This window comes from Phaseolus vulgaris, chromosome 1, assembly GCF_051622355.1.
Source record: "Phaseolus vulgaris cultivar YP4 chromosome 1, ASM5162235v1, whole genome shotgun sequence".
NCBI classification, from domain to species: domain Eukaryota; kingdom Viridiplantae; phylum Streptophyta; class Magnoliopsida; order Fabales; family Fabaceae; genus Phaseolus; species Phaseolus vulgaris.
Genome location: NC_143498.1, coordinates 50,587,998 through 50,601,870, shown reverse-complemented (window position 1 = coordinate 50,601,870; position 13,873 = coordinate 50,587,998). Strand labels below are relative to the sequence as shown.

Sequence of the window (13,873 nt, the reverse complement as noted above, 5' to 3'; positions counted from 1 at the left end):
AAAATTGCCATTCAGCTTTTTGGGCTACTTTTATTTGGCAATTTCTTCTTGCACCATATCATTTATGATATGCTGGAAAAAGAACATTATCTTTCATTTCATTTTTCTTACGGATGCATAAATTCAAAAGTAATTTTTATATATTATGGATTTCAAAATATGAAAGGTCATTTTTGTATTTCATTTAAGCTTCTGAATGAGTATATCTGAAAATGAGTTATGAGTTCTGGATTTTTATATTCGGAATGGTGTGTTGTAAATAATGTTGAGAATTGAAATCCAAAACTCATTTATGTTTGCTTACGAATCTTGACATCCGATAGGTCATTTATATTGTTCAAGTAAGCTTCCGGATGGTAAAATCTATAGATGCTATTAATTCTGAATTTGTATATCCAAAACTTTGTCATTTGACTTATGGATATGAATATCCAGAAGACAAAAATTTTAAATTATTAAGGAGAAAACAGACATTTCACGTCAGTGTGTTGGGTGCAGGTCTGAATTGACATGGTGCAGGTATAATCAGCCCTTGGTAATTTCTTCCTGCACCATATCACTTTTAACCTACACCCTATCATTTTTTTAAATTTCCAAAATTACCCTTATTTTGGATTTGAAAATCTGGAATAATAAATATAATTTAAAACTAAAAAGAATACATTTTGGATAAAAAATTCAAAACACAAAATTGAAAATGCATTATAGATAAAAAGTTCTGGAATTCAAAAATGTGTTCTGGAAATTTAAATCCGGAATATTTCCAGAAAAAGAGTTTCGGAGGTTATTTTCGTCATTTTTAAGGGGCAATTATGTCATTTTAAATAATAGATTGGGTGTATGTTAGAATTGATATGGTGCAGAGAGAAATTGACTCAGCCCTTTTATTTTTTTGCTTTCGGCCCAATGAAGGCTCCTAAACGGGCTCAACTATTCACACTATATTTCCTCTTTACGCCACCCTTCTTTAGGTGTTTCTTCCTGCACCCCCCACAAATTTCTTCGTGCAACTCATCATTTTCGAAAAAGACTGTCTTAACACTTCTAAAAATGACTTTTAGATTATTTTTTTCAAAATATTTCTGAAAAATATTTTCTAAAACACATTTTAAGAATTTTAGATTTTTCATTCTGAAAGTTAAAAAATATGTTCCAAAAATCTGTGAAAGATAATTTGAATATTTTAAAAAATATAAGGTGCAGGAAGAAAAATACACGGGGTGCTAGAAGACGCGCCCCTTATTTGATCTAATGTTGACTTCTTGTATATAAACATGCTAACTTATTTTTAGAGTTTTACAGACATATTTGAACCGAGTTTAATTAAACCCATAAACTGAATCCAAATTGTAGAATTTGATTTGGATTAGATTAATTGTATTCAGTCATTTAAATTTATTCATGATTTTCTTAAACTAAAGTTGAAAGGAGGTAAAAATAGACAATGGACATTACCTTGAAGTTGATAACTGTTACATTAATATGATATTCACATATTTATAAAATCATACTGAAAAATTAGAATAAACAAATTCATCATGCTCCACTCTCATATTCAAATAAAATTAAATGATCTCAAATGTTTTACATTTACAAAAGCAGAGTGAAGGTTTTTTGTTGGTTGTTGTTTACTGATATTTAATTTTTTATAACTTTAAATACATGTAGGGAGAAAGATATTGGGTCACTTTATTTAAAATTAAAATAAATATTTTTGAAAAAAGCTTTTTGAAATAATCGCTTATATAAAAAAGTGATAGGATTTACTTATTAAAATAAGTAAAAATTGATTATTTAAAAAAATCAGATTAGACAAACATATAAAAAATAAATAAAACTCCACGTACTTTATTAAAGAAACGCTTATTTTAAAAAATAAACACAGCAGAAAATGGTTCATTAAATTATTAAAAATTAATTTTAAAAGATTTGTTTTTCTTTCACACAATTTATTTTGTGTGTATATATGTGAGTGGGGTATAAAGAAGAACATTGACCTTGATATGTAAAAAACAAAAATTGCTTGAACATTCCTTTTTTTTCACTCCAAATATTGGTAAAATTGTTTCTAAATGTAATGCATTACTGTGCTCAAATATCTTTATTTTTTATATATATAAATATATAAAATAAAATAAAAAGTTGATGAAACAACTATTTCTCATCAAAACACAAGTGAAAATGATGTTTCAATGTAATATATTCATTGTATTTAAATAAATCATTAATATTGTTTTAACAAATAAGTTAATATGTTATGATAAAAAGGGTAATAAAATACTAACAATACAATAAATAAAACATAATTACTTTTTAATTATGGAAGCAATCAAAGGAATAAACTTTTATTTTAAGATATAACAACCAATTTGAATTTTGAATATATTTTATATACCTTAAATGTAATATAAAAGTTTAGTCTAAACATTGAACCATGAATGTTATAACTTATATTTGAGGGTAGGTGTGAAAATTTCTAAAGCCTATAATCTAGTCCCTAAATTTGACACTATCACATTCGTGCCTAAATTTGATGAAAATTAAAAAATAATCACCTAACACAATTTCATGTCTTACATCAATTCAAAGATAACCTCGTGATTTTCATTTTAGTTTCATAATTAGCACCTTAAATGCTTTAATTACACAAACAGAATATAATATCCAAAGAATACATTTGGTATACTGTGAATATGGTAATGTCCAATGGTTAAGTTAATTTTAATTCTTTAAATAGTATCTATAAAACGGACTAAAAATATATAAGCAAACAAAAAGAGAATTTTAGGGAGAATTAAAAAAATTCCTTCAATCACAAATTTGGAACCATAATTAACTTAGTCATAGTTAAAAATTGTAATTTTTAAAACCAACTTAAGATCATTATCATAAGTAACATGTACGAAAATAAGTATACTACAACCGTAATATAAATTCATAAACTACAAATATTTTATTTATTTATTCATCAGTCACAATGTTAATCATATGTTATGTTGTATTATATGTAGTAGTTGTATTCATAGTCTAAAATTTTTCTATTACATTACAGTTCAACATCATAATTAATACGGTATAGTTAACATTATAAAAGCAAACAAATAAAGTGAATCTAATTCAATTAAATACCTCACACTGGAGAAAATTCATTAAACAACGACTAGATTTATATACTAAAAATAATTAATCACTATATTAATTAAATTATATATTAATTTAGAGACTACAAATTATTAATATTTAAAGTAATTTCTATTATTAATAAAAAAATATAAAATGATTTTTAAATTAGCTACCAAGGTTTTAACTACTCATATTTTAGATTTTAAATTAGTCTCAATTAGTCTTTTAGATACTAATTTAGAATCTAAAATATTAGTAGATATAACCTTGGTAACTAATGGTTAGATACCAATTTAAAAACTAGTTTATAAATTTCTATTAGTAACAGAAACTACTTTAGATACCAATAATTTTTCTAGTCTCTAAAATCATCTCTAATTTAATTAAATAGTAACTAATTACTTTAATATCTAAAATTAGTTACAATTTGATGATTTTTTTTTTAGTGTTAACTTGCACTCATATTAAGTGATCTCATCTTTCTTTTTATCTTTCAAAAGAGTATATTTACCTTAGACACTTAAGACAAAATAACATTAACTAGGGTACAATTATATAAGTTTCATGTAATATATGTCAAACATTATTAAAATATTATTTGATTAAAATAGGTAAAGTCTTATTTTGTAATAAGCAATTTGTGCAATATTTTTCGATAATTAAACATAAAACATTATTATTGATAATATCCGTTAGTAATTGGTAGTCAATATTATCTATCGGTAAATTTCGTCAATAAATTTTAAAAAATTAATAATAATTATAATAATGTTAATATAAAATTAATAGTAATGTTAACTTTAATAATAATTAAAATGATATTAATAATAAATTATAATTAATATTAATTTAAAATATAAGAATCATAACATAACCAATAACCACTAACCACTAAATGACTTTGGTATAATTTTCAAACCTCTCCAACAACATGCTTATACACTACAAGAAAATTATGAAATACAAACCAATTTTTAGAGACCAAAATAATTAATTGCAATAGTAACTAAATTAGAAATCATTTTAGAAACTAAAAAAAATTGGTTTTTAAATTAGTTTCTATTATTGTTAAATAGTTTATAAATTGGTATCTAATTAGCAACCAAAGTTTTAACTACCAATTAGTTAGTTTCTAAATTTGGTCCCTAAAACTTTAGTTGTTAATTAGATACCAATTTAGAAACTATTTAATAATAATAGAAACCAATTTTTTTTTTAGTTTCTAAAATGGTTACTAATTTAATTACTATTGTAACTAATTATTTTAATTTCTAAAAATTGATTTTTATTTCACAATTTTCTTGTAATGACAGTTAAAGTACTCACTTTGTCAAAATACATCGTGATTGTGAGGAGTAAAAGTATTTTGGACACTGAAGTAAAGAATCTTATAATATAATCAAAATATATTATGATTGAAGTTATGTATAAATAATAAGTAAAAATAATAAAAAATATATCCATTACAATTCAGTCAAAGACTCAAAATGAGTCCATCATCTTAAGTATATATTATGATGCTTTAATATTAGCTTGCTTCCATTTAAATGAATCTCAACCATCTTCGACAGTAGGGGAAGGTCAACTTTTCTCCTTCTCTTTTATCATGCTTTGTTTAACTTTTTCATAACCTCTACAAGACAATAAACGGATGTATCATTATTTATTTAGGTACTCTATATTTTTTTTTTCCAACATCGTATCACCAATGAAACAATATTTACCAACTAGTTAATATATTTTACACATGACTAAACATGTAAATAAACTAAATTGTATTAATCTTCCATTTCACATATTCACGAAATAAATGACACATTTTTTTGTCAACTTGTGTATTTGATAAATGAATTTTCACTTTTTCTTAAAAAAACATAGGTCATCATCAATTTTAACTTAACTCCCAATTTTTTTGACGAAAGAAAAAACCTGCAATCTCATTATCTCCACATTAGGATCGAAATGCATGTACATAGAAAAATGAAAAAAAAAACTATCAATTGATCATTTCAATGAATATGAAATACAAAAACTATCAAGAATATTAAAATTAGATGTATTACCAAAATATCATGTGTGAAATAATGTTTCATTCAGCAAGCACATGGTCCCATAATAGTACTAAGAACTTTTTTTTTTTTATCAAAAAAAAAAAAAAACTAAGAACTTTTTCTCATGCCCCATTTCAATATAGTTGCTAAAAGATTTAGCATTTAGATAAAAACCTACACTAGTGTTGATGTTAATTGTTAGTGGTCCCTCTCATTAACAACATGTTTAAGTAAGAGGGACCTTAGTATTGACTCTAGCATATTTTGTCAGAGGTCACATTTGATGTAGTTGGATAATGGTAATCAATCACATGTTTTTAACAAATCAATGGATAAGTGTTAATATTAATTTTAAAAAAATATATCATTAGTAACAAAGAAACAAGTATGTATATATATACATAAAAATAATTTTTCAATTCACCTTTTGATTATCAACCTTAACATGGTTAACAATTATGTAAAAGTTAATTGAAAACAGGATATAATGGAGGTTGAATATTACTAGAGTACTTATTTTTCTACATATTTGTTTGAATATTTGTTTTTTCTAATATCACATAGCATGTCGTATTATTAGTCATCCATGATTGAATCATAACAAAAGTTGTAATCATATCACATATTCATCATTTGAGATAGTTAAATTTTAATCATTTCTTTATATTTTAGAAAATTTTGACAACTAATTCAAACAACAACTACTTAGTTCTAAAAGTATTATATAATTAAATTGTAATTGGATGTTGAACGTAAAATAATGTTATATTTCGTAAAGTTTGCATTAAATTAAATAATAAACTAAACTATGGGATTAAGAATTATTATGTCATTTATATATAAAAGCACATTGTTATGCAAACTTTAAAAGCACATTTCTGTTGAGTTTAAGGCATAATTTAGCAGGTTTTGTCTATGTTTATGGATTTGTAAGAAGATGATTAGATGTTTGATTTTCTGTATAAAAGTTGAAATACTCTTAAAATATTTTTTTTTATTTAATTAATTAAATATTTACTGATAAAAAATAAAGTTTAATTTGATAACCTAGCTAGATTGCACAATTTATTTTTAAACATAACATCTAAAAAAAGTTCATAGAGAATGCAATGAATACCAGGGGAAAACACAATGTGAACTAAATTTAAAAAATGAATGTAGTAGAAACTATAAATAGCACGACTTACCTAGATGGAGACATTCAAAGAAGGAACAGAAAGAATGAACAATGCTTCAAGAGAGAACAACGCGACACGACGCAAAGAAAGAAGAGTGACAACCAAATGCCAAAGATGTCACACAAGACAACCGTAACAACGTTGAAAAATAGAAAAAAAGACAATGTAGATAAGAGAAGAAAACAAAGAGTGATATGAATTTGTTTTCTCATATGTATTGATCACTTTTATTTAAAAGATTTCATCATCCAACTTTTGACAACTATCTCTTATTATAACTATTTTCTAATAACACTGTTAAACAATGATTTTGAAGTAATGAATATTTGTGAAATATTAAGCCAATAGAAAAAACTTAACGGAAAAAGTAATATAAAGATGAGATTAGAAATTGATGAAGTGGAATACCTAAAGTATCCTTTTTTATTTAATTATATTCTGATAAAAAAGCAACAATTTTTTACTTTCATTAAATTTGAAATGGAGGCAGTGTAGGATGGAAAGAGGCCAAATCAGAAGTTAGTACCACAATAAATTAAAAAGTAAATGAAGGGGCTGTGGCTGTAAGTGAATACATGAACACATTAATGCATTAATGAGGAAGATGGAATGCTCCGTCAGTCGAGGCTCATGTCCCTCGACGGTGGGAAAGCCACGATCATGCATTCAGACACACTCAACGTGGTTCCTCTTCCACCACTGATGCAGTACAGCCCCACTATCATCAAACACATTATACTAAATATAAATATGTTGAGCGTGCATTAAAATAGTAGATGAAATTTAAAAAAAAACACTGAAAAGTTTTTAAGTGGTCTTAAATTGTTATAATTTTTACCAATATCTATATAGTTAAACATATTATTTTGTAAATTATAAACTTGAAATATGTACTACATAATGTATATATGATTTATTTTTAAATATGTTTTATTAACATTCACCATTTGTCACTAACATTGACTTGATACCGCTTGCATGACATTAATTGATGTTGCAGACGTGATATTAGGTGAAGATGTGATATTAACTCTATATTATAATATATGACCCGTAGCACACGCAAAACTGGTTACCCGTGTGTCTGTAAGTGGTTACTTATGTGACGGACGGAAAATTGGTTACCCGTGTGTGTAAGTAGTTACTCATGTGACGTTTATGGCCACCTACTCTTCATGAAAAAAATTCAATTTTTTTTAATAAGAACCATATATTACATCTGTTAGATGACTTAACTGGTGTAATAATCCTACCAGAACTACCTAGCCACAGGTTCTTCCACATATACTGGCACACGCAAAACTGGTTACCCGTGTGTCTGTAAGTGGTTACCTATGTGATGTTTATGACTCACACACTCTTTATGAAAAAAAAATTCATTTTTTTTTAATATGAACCATATATTACATCGATTAGATGACTTAAACGATATAATATGGATCATTCTGAGTATATTACACAGGTTGTTTCTAAGAACCGATGTAATATATTTTTTTTACCCTTTTTAAAAATTCGCACGGTTCATTTGCGTGCAATCTAACTCTGACCCAAGAGAGTCAAATGTGTGTTAGTGTAAGGGTATCAATATATCAAGATTCTTATTTTTTTTCTCTTTCTATCTCTTCTTCCGGGCTCACCTTTTACTTGCCTACTACCCTACCCTTTATTAATAACTTGTGCTGCTAACTGCAGCATTTGCTATTATCACAGAACCGCCACAATAAGGTGGCACATAAAGAAACTCAAACATGCAGCGGGCACACCCTATAGAGCCAGCATAATTCATATAAAGTGAAAGAGGTAGGGTCTTTCAAAAGTGGTTAGTTTAGTTTGTTGGTGCAGAATTATTGCACCACCATATTTATGCAGTGGCACATAGTGGGGAAGTTGCAGCTCAGATATGGGAAGGGCTCCTTGTTGTGAGAAAGTGGGATTGAAGAAGGGGAGGTGGACAATGGAGGAGGATGAAATTTTGACCAAGTACATTCAGGCTAATGGAGAAGGTTCTTGGAGGTCATTGCCAAAAAATGCAGGTAGCAAAGAAATTAATACCACAACTATCTATGTGCACATATTTTGCTTTGCTGGGTACCTTTCTGTTGAGTGTGACCTTTCCAGACACAAATTTACTGTAGAAGGGTCTATTCATCCAATGACTTTTTCTCTCACTGCCATTTACACTTTTGGCTTCTGAAGGATTGTTAAGATGTGGGAAGAGTTGCAGGTTAAGGTGGATTAACTATTTAAGAGCTGATCTAAAGAGAGGGGACATTTCTGCTGAGGAAGAAAACACCATTGTGAAGTTGCATACTTCGCTTGGCAACAGGTTAGTTTCCAGATCATTCTGATGCTCGTTTCTGAAATAAACCCACTTGCTTTCATAATTTTAAAACTAAAAACAACAATAGTTCATGTTTGCCACAATTTTGCATCATTTACATTTCTCAATATTTAAATAAAAATAAAATATCAGAATGAAACATAAATTAAGTATCAGCTTCCATAAAATTAAAATTCACAATTTCTTATATTAGAGAAAACATATTTTATATTAGAGATCGATGAAGTATTTTATAATATTCAATTGAGTTAACTTTAATTTTTTTTTAATATGGTAAGAAAATCATTTATTGTCTATTCTAACAAAAATTTATTAAAAGATTATTATATTATTATCTGTCCTATCCATACTGAATATTAGGATTACTTTAAGCACAAAAGCCCCTCAAAATGATGCATGCCAGTATTATTAAATAAACAGAAAAGTTTCTTTTTTTATACCATGAATAGAAAAATACATACATTTAACACTGTTTATAATATATAATAATAATTTAAATTAAAAGAAATAAAATATTAATATATGTATATATTGTTTACGGTATTAGTGTATCAGAGCCCTTAAATAAAAAATTTATGAACATTTAGGAGTTTTTTTGGGTGAATAGTTTTGTTTTCATTTGCGTATTACACCAATTTTATTTGAAACAACTTCACTAAATCCTTCAAATAGCTTCTAAAAAGAGAATAGAGATAAATTTGAAAACAATTATTGAAAGTTCTTTCATTGAGCTTAATTTAGACAAACTTTATTGTCTTGTTAAGATTTTTTATAAGAATTACTTTCTTGTTTATATGAAAGGAGAAAAGAGTAAAGAGACTGTTATAACCATTATTGTAAAGTTGTTTTCATTTTTTAAATTTAGACAAAGTTTATTTAAAATGATTTACTAAATCAGCCATTAATGTTTGGTTTAATGGAAGAGAGCAAGGAGAGAAAAATACATGGATAACAATTCTTGTAAAATTATGTTTAAAGAAAAAACTATGGTCTTTTTAGATAACATAAAAGAAAATAGAGACATAAAAATATAGATAATAATATTTCTATTTGTTTAACAAATAAAAGAAAACAGAAAAAAAATGTTTTTACTTTTGACTGAAAGAGAGTAAAGAATTCTACCCTTTCTTTTAGTTATTTTTGTCTTTCTTTTAGCTATTTTTGTGTCTTTAAATGTTGTCTTTTCCTCTGTTTTCCAATCTTACTAAAGAGATGCAGCAGTTAGAGAACAAGGCTCCCATATCTTGTTCTAACATAAACCTATATTGTTTTAAAAAAATAAATGAATAAACTCTTCCTAATTTTATTTATACAAATAAAATAGTTTATTATTCATAAATTCAAATTCAATTTGAAAGATATATATAAAAAACTCTTATTTTTTTTTATAAAGAAGGGTGAATATAAGTTTTTGGATATGAGTCACCATTATTTACGGATCAGAATTCATCTTTTTAGAAATTGAATTTCTGACCCGGAAATGATAAACTGATCTATTTACATATATAAAGTTTAGAAAAAATTATCTGTATAATTTAAAAAAACAGATTTATTTCAAAAAAAAATTCATACATGTGTAATGAATACTAAATACAGATCAATAATATAGTGCATGTAGTTTGTTTTATTTACCAAAGAGATAGAAGAGAGTAGTGAATAAAACAAATTGTTAGGTAATAAAAGAAGAAGAAAAATCTATAAAAGTGTAAAACAACAAGTTATAATAATATAAAGCATAATCCATTATCATTTTTAATAATAAATTAATTCAATTTTTTTATTTCTTGTTATTTTTAGGAAATAATGAGCAAACGAAAAAAAATCATAAAAAACAATAAGAGATAAAAATTATGTGTGTTGTTAAATATTGTTTTAATTATTTATGTTTAACTAATGAAAATAATTCAATATTCACCATGATCCTATCCTTTCCTGTTTATAGATCACTTTCTAATAACTTGATACCCTATATAAAATATAAAATATTTTATAATATTTATAAAGGGTTAATTTATAAAAGTTATCCTTAATTTCTAATAAATCATGTAGAATTATTCTTTATATTTCAATATTTTTTCACTTTTCAATTTTATTAACTATTTTCTCAGCCTGATTCACAATTTTACTTATTTTTAATTAAAATTAATTACTGTTCTCATTTTTTAAAGTAGTATGATTTATTTTATTTCTAATTTATCCCAAAAAAATATTTATTATTTATTGTTTTATCAATCTGTATGTAAAATAATTAATCATACTTATTATGAATGGAGGTTATTCTAAAAGTAATACATTACTTAAAAAAAATCATTAAATACAAATTAATTTTATAATTTAATTAATTTATAATTAAAATCTTAGTAATTAATAAATATAATTTATAAATTAATTTATATATTTTATTAATAATAAAATTTATTTTAAATATTATTAATTTTTTATAAAATAATATTTAATTTAGTTTATATAATGAGTAATTATTTTTAATTTTAATTTTTTTTATTTAATAATTTTCTTGTAGTGATAATAAAAAAATTAAAATATATTTTTTAGAAAATATTAATTTTATATTATCACTATATCACCATATTTATTTATTAATGAGATTGACCCATTTTTTTATTATACTTACAAAGTCAATTTTGTTTACAAATTTAAGCCAACAAAATAATTTTAATATTTTTTCAAGTGTGAAATTATTAAAATTACTTAATTCAACTATATAAGATTTTAAGTTATATATATATATATTTATAGCATTTTGTACTATTAGCTAGTTAAAAGTTTATTGAAACAAACAAATTTATAAACAATAGAAATAACTAAATCTTATTAGTTTCATGATTTATTTAGTAATTAAGTTGGTTACACAAAAAAATATTAAGGTATGTGTTAACATTTCACATTCTGGAATTTTAACCATCAACATGTATGATTTTTTTTCTTATTAATTTTATCTTATTTCCATGTGAACTTCATTTGACATAGTACAAAGAGATAAATAATGATTGTAGTTGTGAGTTGTCTAAACTTCAGGTGGTCGTTGATAGCTAGCCACTTGCCTGGAAGAACCGACAATGAGATTAAAAACTATTGGAACTCTCATTTGAGTCGAAAAATTTACACTTTTCGAGGTTCATCTAATGCTAAAACAGACATCATCACGCTTACCCTACCTCCTAAGAGGAAACGTGGCAGGACCAGTCGCTGGGCCATGAAGAAAAACAAGACATCATGTGTCCTAAAACAAAACCAACCTTTATTACCAGCCGTTCCTCTTCCACCAACACCACCACTTGAGACTGAGAAGCATTCCTCCACCAATGGAAATACTGCTACTCAAGAAGAAGAAAATGGAGGTAATAATGGCATATGGTTAGAAGGTGAGGAAAATATAATAATAGATGAAGATGACATATGGACACCCTATGACAAGGAAGTTATTAATGAGGAAGAGATGTTGCAGTACTTTTGTTCAGACAAGACTTCTGATTATGACTTATGCCAAAGCAAGGTGCTGCTGGATCATAAGGATGAGTCTGTGTCATGGGAACAGTACCAGAGCCTTCTCACTTGGCTTTGTCAAGATGAAGACTGGGAAAAGGATTTTCAGAGCGTTGGTGAGATTGATCATCAGAAACAAAAAGACATGGTTGATTGGTTTCTCTCTTGAAACCTCTTCTGCATGCCATGATCACTTCAGTTTTAGGCCTTAATGAACATTGTTCCTTGCCCTTGCTTTTTGGGATGTAAAAACTGGAAACATGAAGGAAGGAACTATTTTGTCTTAGCTTAAAATGTGAATATACAGTACTTCATTGCACACATGTGTTCAATGTCCATTAACCATGATTCTTGCATAATTAGTTGTGGTTATGTTACAGATAAATAGCTACTGTAAACTGTGCGCAGACTTTGGTTTCCGAGGGATTGTGTTTTCCCATACTGCGGAAGCTTAAAGGACTTTATGCAGCTAATGGTTTTGGATGGAAGAAGTCACCAATGGCTATATCTCTAAGGTTTTTACAGTTTCACACTGTCAGGCTATAAGTATTTTTTTTTTTATACGGATTGGACACCCTTAATTTTTTTTTAGTTTTTACAGTTTTTTTAGTTAATTAAAAAAAACATTTTTGTATTATAATAGTACTATTATATTTCATACATTCATGTAACAATTATTTTAATTAATAATTTTTTATTTTATATATTTTTATGTCCCTCTTTCCTAAATACAACCAAGGTTAGCATATAGTAAAAACTGAGTATTTTTTTTTCATTGAAAAACCTTTCTAAGTCCTAATTTTCACTAATTAATGAATAGATACTTTCATTTGCCTACATTCTTTTCATCTATAAACAATTATCAAATTGTATATTTTTTTTTATCAAACTAAAAGTTAAACCTGAATTTATATTCTGTGAAATTTACTTAAATTTGAGTCCAAAAATTACTCTAACTATTTTTTTTAATAATATAACATATAATTATTGTTTGATCTACAAATTCAAAGCAAATAATGATTTTCTTTGCAGATCTGGTGATTAAACTTTATTATTTTATCTATTAGACTGGTCCTATCAAGTCCAGCATTAAGAAAACCTCTTCAGAGGACTATATTATAAAAGAAAAATAAAAGTTAACCTTAAATTTTGAATTTTTAAATACGATATCTTATAGGTATAAATTCAGTTTATGTCATAAAATAAAATATTATAATATTTTAAAAAAAATAGTATGGGAATATAGTAAGTGATTATTGACTTTTTAAATACGGAAATTTTCAAATTTAATTTAAATATTTAGAAAAACAGATTTTTATTACTTATGAATAATATTATTCCTACTTATTTCTAATAGGATTATTTCTGTAAGACATATCCTTGTCTTTAAAGATAAAATGTAATAATAATAAAAATATTTTGTTACTAAAGTGTCATCTTTTATTTTATTTATTTAATTTGATAGTTTTTTTTATCTATGTTGGTGTATTTTATAATAAAGAATTAATAAATATTAAGAGATCCACTTTAGAGATATCCCATGTAAAAAATCAAGAAAGGGGTCAAAGCTAATATCCTCTTTTAAGAAAACTCCTTTCACCTAAAACTGAGTAAAGGCTACCAAAAACCTGAAACTGAGTAAAGACTCTCAAAAACCTATGCATACTATTTCACTT

General features: G+C 25.7%; 1 protein-coding gene across 1 annotated transcript; it reads left to right on the top strand.

The window, feature by feature from the left end:
• Positions 1-8,049: 8,049 nt before the first annotated feature.
• LOC137814780 (transcription factor MYB111) lies at positions 8,050-12,506 on the top strand. The gene is made up of 3 exons (XM_068617683.2): positions 8,050-8,385; positions 8,549-8,678; positions 11,730-12,506. Exons 1-3 carry the CDS (start codon positions 8,253-8,255, stop codon positions 12,364-12,366), a joined length of 900 nt encoding a protein of 299 aa, XP_068473784.2. The 5' UTR covers positions 8,050-8,252; the 3' UTR covers positions 12,367-12,506.
• Positions 12,507-13,873: the final 1,367 nt, after the last annotated feature.

Coding starts and splice junctions, on each gene's coding strand:
- LOC137814780 (XM_068617683.2), top strand. CDS start 8,253: ATGGGAAGGGCTCCTTGTTGTGAGAAAGTGGGATTGAAGAAGGGGAGG. Junction 8,386..8,548: donor GTCATTGCCAAAAAATGCAG/GTAGCAAAGAAA, acceptor TGGCTTCTGAAG/GATTGTTAAGATGTGGGAAG. Junction 8,679..11,729: donor CATACTTCGCTTGGCAACAG/GTTAGTTTCCAG, acceptor TCTAAACTTCAG/GTGGTCGTTGATAGCTAGCC.